A 10,625-nucleotide genomic window follows, 5' to 3' on the forward strand; every position below is an offset into this window, starting at 1 on the left:
AAAAAAGAAAAAAGAATAAAAAAGAAGGAAGCATGCCTACAAGATCTAGAAAATAGCCTCAAAAGGGCAAATCTAAGAGTTATTGGCCTTAAAGAGGAGGTAGAGACAGAAACTGAGGTAGAAAGTTTATTCAAAGAAATAGTAACAGAGAACTTTCCAAACCTAGAGAAAGATATCAACATTCAGGTATAGGAAGGTCATAGAACACCAAGCAGATTTAACTCTAATAAGACTACCTCAAGGCATTTAGTAATCAAGCTTCCAAAGGTCATAAATAAAGAAAAGATCCTAAGGGAGGCAAGAAAAATGAAAAAAATATATATATATAAAGGTGCTCCAGTACATCTGGTAGCAGACTTCTCAGTGGAAACTTTATAAGTCAGGAGAGAGTGGCATGACATATTCAAAGTGCTGAAAGAAAAAAAGCTTAACCCTAGAATATTATATCCTGCAAAAATATCCTTCAAACATAAAGGAGAAACAAACAGTTTCTTTGACAAACAAAAGCTGGGGGATTTCATCAATACCAGACCTGTCCTACACAAATACAGAATACTTTATTGCTGTAATTGTAGTGTATTAAAGCACTTATATCTTGTAGGAAGACTAAAAGACAAACCTATCAAAAATAACAATTTTTTGGGAGATAGTATAAAAAGATATGGATGGAAACACAAAAAGTTAAAAAGTGTGGGGGTGTGGAGTTAAAGGGTAGAATTTCTGTTAGATTTATCATTGCTTTTTTTGTTTGTTTATAAGCAGAGTTGTCATATGTTTAAAATAATTGGTTATAAAATGTTTTTTGCAAGCCTTATAACAACCTCAAATAAAAAAAAATACAAAAGATAAACAAAAAATAAAAAGAAAGAAATTAAGACACATTACCAGAGAAAATTACTTGTAACAAAGGAAGACAGGAAGGAAGTAAGAAAGAGATGACCACAAAACAACCAGATATCAAATAACAACATGGCCGTAGTAAGTCCTTAGCTATCAATAATAACATTGAATGGGAATGGACTAAACTCTCCTATCAAAAGATACAGAGTGGCTGAATGTATTAAAAAACAAGAGCCAACTATATGTTGCCTGTAAGAAACCTACTTCATCTACAAAGACATACACAGAGTGTAAATAAAGGGATGGAAGAAAATATTCCATGCAAATGGAAACCAAAAAAAGAGTAAGGGTAGCTATCTATCTATCTGACAAAATATTAATAGATTTCAAAACAAAAACTTTAAAAAGAGACAAATAAGGTCATTATGTAATGATAAAGGGGTCAATTCAGCAGGAGGATATAACAATTCTGAATATATATGCACCCAATACTGGAGCACTCAGATATGTAAAACAAATATTATCAGAGATAAAGAGAGAGATAGACCCTAATACAATGATCATTGGAGACCTCAACACTCCACTTTGAACATTGGACATATTATCCAGACAGAAAATCAACAAAGAAACATTGGACTTAATCTGCACTATAGATCAAATAGGCCTAATCGATATTTATAGAACATTTCATCCAACAGCTGCAGAATATGCATTCTTCTCCTCAGCTCATGGATCATTCTCAAGGACAGACCATATGTTAGGCCACAAGACAAGTCTTAAAAAAAACAAAAAAAAGTGAAATCATACTAAATATTTTCTCTGATTACAATGGAATAAAACTAGAAATCAGTAACGAGAAGAATACTGGAAACTATACCAACACATGGAAGTTAAATAATATGTTCCCGAATGACCAGTGGGTCAATGAAGAGATTAAGAAGGAAATTTAAAAATTTCCTGAAACAAATGAAAATGAAAACACAGCATGTCAAAACCTATGGGATACAGTAAAAGCAGTAATAAGAAGAAAGTTTACAGCAATAAGTGCCTACATCAGAAAAGTAGAAAAGCTTCAGATAACAACTTAATGATGTGACTCAAAGAACTAGAAAAACAAGAGCAAGCCAAATTCAAAATTGATAGAGAAAAAGAAGTAATAAAGATCGGAGTAGAAATAAATGAAAAATTAAAACAAAAAATACAAAAGATCAAAGAAACAAAAAGTTGGTTTTTTTGAAAAGAAAAACAAAATCGACACACCTTTAGCCAGACTAAGAAAAAAAGAAAGAAGACCCAAATAAATAAAATCATAGATGAAAAAGGACATTACGACTGATATTGCAGAAATCCAAAGGATCATTAGAGACTAACTACTATAAGCAACTATGTGAATTGGAAAGCTTAGAAGAAATGGATAAATTCCTAGACACACACAATCTACCAAGATTGAACCAGGAAGAAATCCAAAACTCGAATAAACTGATAGCAAGTAATGAGATAGAAGCAGTCATAAAAAGTCTTCCATCAAAGAAAAGCCCAGGACCTGATGGCTTCACTGCTGGATTATACGAAGCATTCAAAGAAGAGCTAATACTAATTCTACTTAAACTATTCCAAAAAATTGAGGAGGAGGGGATACTCCCAAACTCATTCTACACAGCCTATATCACCCTGATACCAAAACCAGACAAAGACACAACAAAAAAAGAAAACTATAGGCTGATATCTCTGAAGAACATAGATGCAAAAATCCTCAACAAAATACTGGCAAACTGAATTCAACAGCACATTAAAAAGATTATTCTTCATGATCCAGTGGGATTCATCCCAGAGATGAAAGAATAGTTCAATATATGCAAATCAATCAATGTGATACATCATATTGACAGAGAGAAGGACAAAAACTACACGATCATTTCAACTGATGCTAAAAAAGTACCCAGTGAAATTCAACATCCCTTCATAATAAAAACTCTAAAAAAACTGGGTATAGAAGGAACTTACCTCAACACAATAAAAGCCATATAGGACAGACCCACAGCTAGTATCATACTGAATGGGGAACAACTGACAGCCTGTCCTCTAAGATCTGGAACAAGACAAGGATGCCCACTTTCACCACTGTTAGTCAACATAGTACTGGAAGTTCTAGCTAGAGTAATCAGACAAGAGAAAGAAATAGAGGGCATCCAAATTGGAAAGGAAGAAGTCAAATTATCCTTGTTTGCAGATGATATGATCTTGTATCTAAAGACTCCACAAAAAACTATTAGAACTGATAAAGAAATACAGTAAAGTTACAGGATACAAAATCAACATACAAAAAGAAGTAGCATTTCTATATGCCAACAATCAACAGTATGAAAAAGAAACCAAGAAAATAATCCCATTTAAAATAGCTACAAATAAAATAAAATACCTAGGAATAAACTTAACCAAAGAAGTGAAAGATCTCTGTAATGAAAACTATAAAACACTGATGAAAAAAACTGAAAGAGGATACACATACAAAAATGGAAAGACATTCCATGTTCATGGATTAGAAGAATATTGTTAAAATGTCCATGCTACCCAAAGGAATCTACAGATTCAATGCAATCCCCATTGAAATAACCGATGATATTCTCCACAGAAATAGAAAAAATAATCCTAAAACTTACATGGAACCACAAAAGACCAAGAATAGCCAAAGCCATCCTGAGCAAAAAGAACAAAGCTGGAGGAATCACATTACCTGATTTCAAATTATACTACAGAGTTGTAGTAACCAAAACAGCGTGGTACTGGCATAAAAACAGATACATACACCAATGGTACAGAATAGAGAACCCAGAAATAAATCTACACATCTATAGTGAACTTATCTTTGACAAAGGTGCCAAGAACCTATACTGGGGAAAGGACAGTCTCTTCAATTAATGGTGCTAGGAAAACTAAATATCTATATGCAAAAGAATGAAACTAGACCCTTATCTCTTGCTACATACAAGAATCAAATAAAAATGGATTGACAACTTAAATCTAAGACCTGAAACTGTTAAACTACTAAAAGAAACATTAGGGAAACACTTCAGGACCTTGGTCTGGGCAAGGACTTCTTGAGTAATACCCCCAAAGCACAGGCAATCAAAGCTAAATTGAACAAATGGGATCACTTCAAGCTAAAAACCTTCTGTAAAGCAAAGGAAACAATCAACAAAGTGAAGAGACAACCTACAGAATGGGAGAAGATATTTGCAAACCTACCCATGTGACAAGGGATTAATAACCAGAATATATAAAGAGCTCAAACAACTCAACAGGAAAAAAATCAAATAATCCCATTAAAAAATGGGCAAAGGATCTTGATAGACATTTCTCAAAAGAAGACATACAAATGTCCAATATGAAAAAATGCTCAACATCATTAGTCAACAGAGAAATACAAATGAAAACTACAATGAGATACCATCTTATCCCATTTAAAATGGCTTTTATCAACAAGGCAGGCAATAACGAATGCTGATGAGGATGTGGAGAAAGGGGACACTTATACTGTTGGTGGGAATGTAAGTTAAAGTTCTCTCTATGGAGAACAGCATGGATATTCCTCAAAAAACTAAAATAGAACTACCATATGACCCAGTAATCCCACTGCTGGATATATAGCCAAAGGAGGGGAATTCAGTATATCAAAAAGATATCTACACTCCCATATTTATTGTAACACTACTCACAGTAGCCAAGATTTGGAATCAACCTAAGTGCACAAAAAGAATGAAATCCTGTCATTTGCAACAACATGGATGAAACTGGAGAACATGATGTTAGTTGAAATAAGCTAATAAGCACAGAAAGACAAATCTTGCATGTTCTTACTCATATGTGGAAGTTAAATAATAAAACAATTGATCTCATGGAGACAGAGAGTATAATGATGCTTACCAGAGGCTGGCAAGGGTAGCAGGGTGAGGGAGGATAAAGTGGGGGTGGTTAATGGGTGCAAAAATATAGTTAGATAGTTAGAATGAACAATATTTGATAGCACAACAAAGTGACTATAATCAACAATAAGTTAGGGTATACTTTAAAATAACTAAAAGGGTGGAATTGGAATGTTCCTAACACACAAAAATGATAAATGCTTGAGGTGATGGATACCCCAGTTACCCTGATTGATTAATTCACCTTGTATGCCTGTATCAAAACATCACATATACCATATAAAGATATATAACTATTATGTACCCATAATAATTAAAAATAAAAATGAAATAAATTTAAACAAAGACATTTATAAGTGTCAACCATTAAAATAAATTTTCCTATAATTATGTTTACATGTGGGATGTAAAGTAGCTTATTATGGTAAAACATATTAAAAAAACAAATAATAACATAGTTGCCACAAATAAAAAAATTAATCGGAGCATGACATTTGTGTGAGTTAGGATAGCATATTCAATTGAAGTGTTTTTCATTAGGTATTCTTTCCATAGAAGTTTATTTGAATACTGTTAAAGAAAAATTATTTCTGGGACTTTGATGTTTTACTTCTAAATCACTATAGATACTTAGGAGGAAAAAGCATACCTTCTGTACTTCATGGTAGTTATTCAAAGCTATCACCCACTGGCACATAGAGCAACAAGCAACGGAAACCAAAGCAATCTTGTTTGGGTTGAAATCAGGTAAGATTAAAATTTTTTTCAGCTTCATGAAAACCTAGAGACAATACAGGTATTACATGAGAAAGAAATACTATTGATCTGAAGCTTTTCCCAATCTACATTAGATTGAAATTTTATTTCATGTAAGAAATATTCAACTACTTTTCAAAAGTGGAATAGGAGATATATACCTGGCCACAAAAATGGCCCTAGTACTGGGAAGGGGAAAAGTTTCTATTATAAATATTCTCCTGTTTCTGTTGTTATTACAGTAGCTTTGATACAGTTTTAAAAAAGAAACTCCATTTTAAAATAAAAATGAAAACATGCTAACTTTCTCCAGCTTTGGGAATTTGGTGTCTAAAAAGGTCTGATGTCTCGTCACACACTTTAGGTATGACGTGACTAGGAATAGCATCCTCTACCTTCTGTCCCTCAGGTGGCATACTGGCAGGGCATAGTCCCTACTGAAAGGTCTGTCTAGTCACTGATGGCAGCGTGGCCTGAGGCACACTGGGGCTCCAGTATGAAGACAATCTCTAGCTTAGCTGTGTCACATGCCTGCAGATCCACCTCATCTAAATGGTGCCACTTAGTTTAGATATACAGAATTTCTAATCTACTTTTGGGAACCAAAATTGGAATGAAGTCTTTCTCAGACTGAGACTCCTTTTTCCTTTCCATCCAGGTATTTCCTCTCTTTCCTGGAAGAACAGAATTATTTTCCTGAATAATTTAGATGGCAGGTGGTCCATTTCTCTAATAATTTCTTATTGTCATTTAAAATACTGTTAGGTCTTTCATCATTTCTTTAGATGAGGTATTAATTATTTTTAGCTTGAAAGATCTATTTAAACACCACCACAGAGCATTTATATTTGGTAAGAATTCTTCAGAGAGTAGTCATTGTTGCATTAATTTATGGATAATATGGATATCAACACTAATATTGTGCCAAAAAATTCACGTTGTTCATGGACTACTGTGAAAGTTGTCAGAATCAAAATAGAGTCACTTGTGTTTAAAAAAACCACATGACAAATAGAGCCAAGGAAGGCCATGAAGAGAAGGTTCTCATGTGTAACAAAAATGATCACAAAAGACCACAAAATCTGCAAACTTGTACAATGGCCATTGCAACCTTACACAAAAATACTTCTGTGAGGACATCTGCTCAGCAACTGCCTGTCCAATCTCAGACTGGCACCTTGTTATTGATCCCTGTGGCCAAGGATAATTAATTCAAAACAATTGAGTAATCCTCTTCATTTTTCCTTTAAAAACCTTTGTCTTCCTTTACCTGCCTGAATATGCACATAGTTTACTATAGTACACACATTCCCATTGCAATTTCCTGTTCCTGAATAAATATCATTTTCTTTAAGAGAGGCTCTCTCTGTTTGTTATTTAGGTAGACATTATCCTATGCTTCCCAACAGCACAGACCATCATTGTAACTAATTAATTATCTGTCTAATTAGATGTTTAATGTGTGTCTTCCCTTACAATGTAAGCTTCACACAGCAAGGCATGTAAACTACTCTATCATAGTATCTATTACAAGGAAGATGTTCTTTAAATATTTATTGAATGAATTAATAAGTACTCACCCCCTCAGCTTAGGACAGTGCTATCTATATGCCTGCAAATCGATTAGTCTGCCTGTAAACTTAGCTCTCAGCTCAGCTCCTATGCAATATTCCAGTTTGGATATTCTTCCAGTCCCTATCTGTTGCCAGCTCCACATTTTAGGTCCTTATTATAGCAGCAACTACTTTCCAGTACCAAAATCTGTATTAGTTTCCTGTGGCTATTGTAGTAAATTACCACAAGCTGGGTGACCTAAAACAACAGCAGTTTATTCTCTCACAGTTCTGGAGGCTAGAAGTCTGAAAGGCAGCCTGAATCAAAGTCGGGCTTGACTCCTTGCGGCGCTCTAGGAGAGAATCTATTCTTCGCTTCTCCCAGCTTCTGGCGTTCCAGGAGTTACTTGGCTTATGGCTGCATCATGGCATTTGGCCTTTTCTGCACTTCTATCTACATTGCCTTGGACCAAGACTTTGTAACCTCTTGCCTACTTTGCCATACTCTTTTCTACAAAACTCACCCATCCAGCAGGGCCGGCCTCACACTACCAGGGCCTTGAAGTCTGCTGCTTGCCCAAGACTTTGGCCCTGCCCTCTTCCTCTTTGAAGTCCTACAGTAAATCTACATTCTTCTAAATTAAATCTGCTCCAGTAAAACCCTTCACTAGAGGTTCCAGGATACTTTATTTTTTCTTTAAATTTTTTATATGCCTTAATCTCCCTCCACATGAATTAATATTTGGAAAGTACTCAGAACAATGTCTGCCATCTGCTGTTGTATGATCATTTGTTACACTAATAAAAATAAGTCTTAGACACAAACTGTACTTTCATAGTATAATGCAATCACTATTGTCCTTTATTCTTCATTATTTAAAGAGATTCTGAGACATGACATATTCTGATTTTGGTGACATGTTGCTTTTTCTTGACATTTCTAAGAAACTTGTTAAGTTTCGATATGCAGTTTGATCTCTAATCTTTTGACTCTTACCATTGTCTGCCAATTCTAATATAGAATTCCGATTCTAATACTTCTATTTGACTCCATATATTATAAATGAGGGATGGGGATGCATCAGTTATATATTAATTAGAGTTCAACTTTTTACCTTATCAGGTATGCTGTCCTTGTCAAGGCTAATCAATTTTTTTAAGAAACCAGTTTCTGAAAGAAGTAACTTTGCTGTTGTCCAGTTAGGTTTCTTTTGCAGAAGAATACACACTGCATTCATGACAGTCAGCACAAGGAAGGGAGGCCGTGTGTATACTCTGTAATAGATGGTGAAAATCTAATTACTTTACAACTAAAATCAAATGTACCCTATAAGCTATCTCAGAAGATAAAATACACAGATTATAACAAGTATTTTGATAAGGAAACCTATTTGTCAATGTACAACTATTTCACTATTTGTGTATCTTTTAGAAGCTGAATATCATTAATGTACGGGTATCTTTGCTTTAGGAAGATGGAATGCATAAAACCAATATATATGTATATATATGCAGACACACACACACACATATATGTATGTATATAGAACATCAGAGTTAGAGACTGATTCTTTTTATTACAAAGTTTTCACTGTAGAGTTATTTAAAAATAGGAACACTCCTATTTCATTCCAGTGTTGATTTACTGATGACTACTTGACAGAGACACTGTGTACGTGTATGCGTGTGTGAGGGGTAGTGGAAGTCAGCCTTATTCTTGTGATTTAAGGAGTGCCGTAATGTCCAACGCTCCTTAAACACATCCTCTGACTTTCCTTCATCCAGACCTAAAATTCCCACCATAAAGATAATTGATACAATAGAGTCAAGGGAAGGAGGTAGGTGAGAATTTGTCTCTCAAGTCATTAATAAGGTGTTCATTTTTGAAACACTGGAGGCTGTCTCTTAATCAACTGACATGCTCCCGGACAATTAGGTAAGAAATTGACACTTGGAAAATCTGGGATCAGAGTAACATAAGATACAAGTTTCAGTGAGAAACCATGAGGAGTGGTGGTTGCCATGCAACAGTATTTGGGACTTGGAACAAGGGTGTGGGTCCACCCAGGGTAATGAGTCTCCACATATGAAAATTGCACGGACTTCCTAAAAGAATAAAGGCAGCAAAGCGAACTTTACATGTATGACATTACCTACAGGGCTACCAAGAAGGTCCCCTGCCTTAAATTTCATAACTGGAAATTCTGATCTATGTATTCATCTGTGTGATCATTTGGATTAATCTTTATTCTCTTTAACAGTCTACTTGTAAAATGAAGATAGTTTTCAGGAGTACTGAATAACTAATTCATCAATGCCTTATTTTGAACTAATTTTTCAGATTTCTTTTCTGAGATTATCAGTTTGGCCTTGTTGAGATAATAAGAAAGATAACAGAAGAACTGGGAAAAGAGAGACAAGGTCCATAAAAGAGAAACAAGAGCTCCAACGACAAACTTTTCCTCAATTTTACCCAGGTTTGATTCTATTTAAAACAAATATGATGTGAATATAGCTAAATTAAGATGCAATTATCTATGACATTTAATTTAAATTAAAGGGAAAATAGGATTAAAATGACCATAGTTCAATATATGTGCCACTTTCCTGGAACAAATATTTGATTCAAAGTGAGACCTGTTTATACTAGAAATCTGCTTTAAATTCCTCTATTGACAGAAGTAGTCTACCTTGGATCCTTCCTCATTTACCCTAATCTGCATTTTCTACTATCTTTTCTCTTCTTCTAGTGGCTAATGTTGCAAAATGGAAAAAGATTAAACTGTCATGGGGCAATTGTTTGTATTTTGATTATGGAAGCTAGGAAAGAGAATGCATGTGCCAGGTGTCTCTGCTTCATGTCCTAAGATTAGCAACAAAGATGATATTATAAAGCATCCTCATTTATGTGGCATTGTAAGTGGGCCAAATGAAATGCACATTAGCAATAATCACAAGCAGGAATCTTTAAAAACATACAAACAAACAAACAAACAAGATATGTGAAAGGAATTCAAGAACAAGCTGGTTTTCTTTAGCTTTTGTAGTACTAAGGCAAGGAAAAGGGCCTGTTTGGCCAGAGGAAACCTCTTAGCAAGGAAAGTAACCTTTATTGAGCAGTTGCCTTATTCTAGACTCTGTTCTAAGCATTTTACATGTATTAACTCATTCAATCCTCTCAACATCTGTTATCACTGTTGTATAAAAGGGAAGCTCAGGCAGAGGGAGGTTATTATACAGCTAGAAGGTGGCAGTTCCAGGATTCCAACCTAGGAAGCCTGGTATTGCAGCCCATGTGCTTAATCACTATGACTCACTGTTGATCAGAAATTAGGCTAAAGGGGATTTGAGCTGACCTTTCTCAGAAGTATCTTCCAGAGAAAAAGCTAAGAGGGGCCGGGCGTGGTGGCTCATGCCTGTAATCCTAGCACTCTGGGAGGCCAAGGCGGGCGGATTGTTTGAGCTCAGGAGTTAGATACCAGCCTGAGCAAGAGCGAGACCCCGTCTCTACTAAAAATAGAAAGAAATTAGCCAGACAACAAAAAATATATAG

The 10,625-nt window shown here is 34.9% G+C and overlaps 1 protein-coding gene across 1 annotated transcript in view; it reads right to left on the reverse strand.

Moving 5' to 3' along the window:
- The window catches only part of DNAH14 (dynein, axonemal, heavy chain 14), a 324,896-nt gene that overhangs the window by 63,003 nt on the left and 251,268 nt on the right, over positions 1-10,625 (reverse strand). The window contains 2 exon segments of the mRNA XM_012644036.1: positions 5,413-5,544; positions 8,188-8,347. Of these exon segments, the coding sequence (XP_012499490.1) occupies positions 5,413-5,544; positions 8,188-8,347 (292 nt within the window).

The sequence above is a fragment of the Propithecus coquereli genome, unplaced genomic scaffold (assembly GCF_000956105.1).
Source record: "Propithecus coquereli isolate 6110/MARCELLA unplaced genomic scaffold, Pcoq_1.0 Scaffold205, whole genome shotgun sequence".
Classification (NCBI taxonomy): Eukaryota; Metazoa; Chordata; class Mammalia; order Primates; family Indriidae; genus Propithecus; species Propithecus coquereli.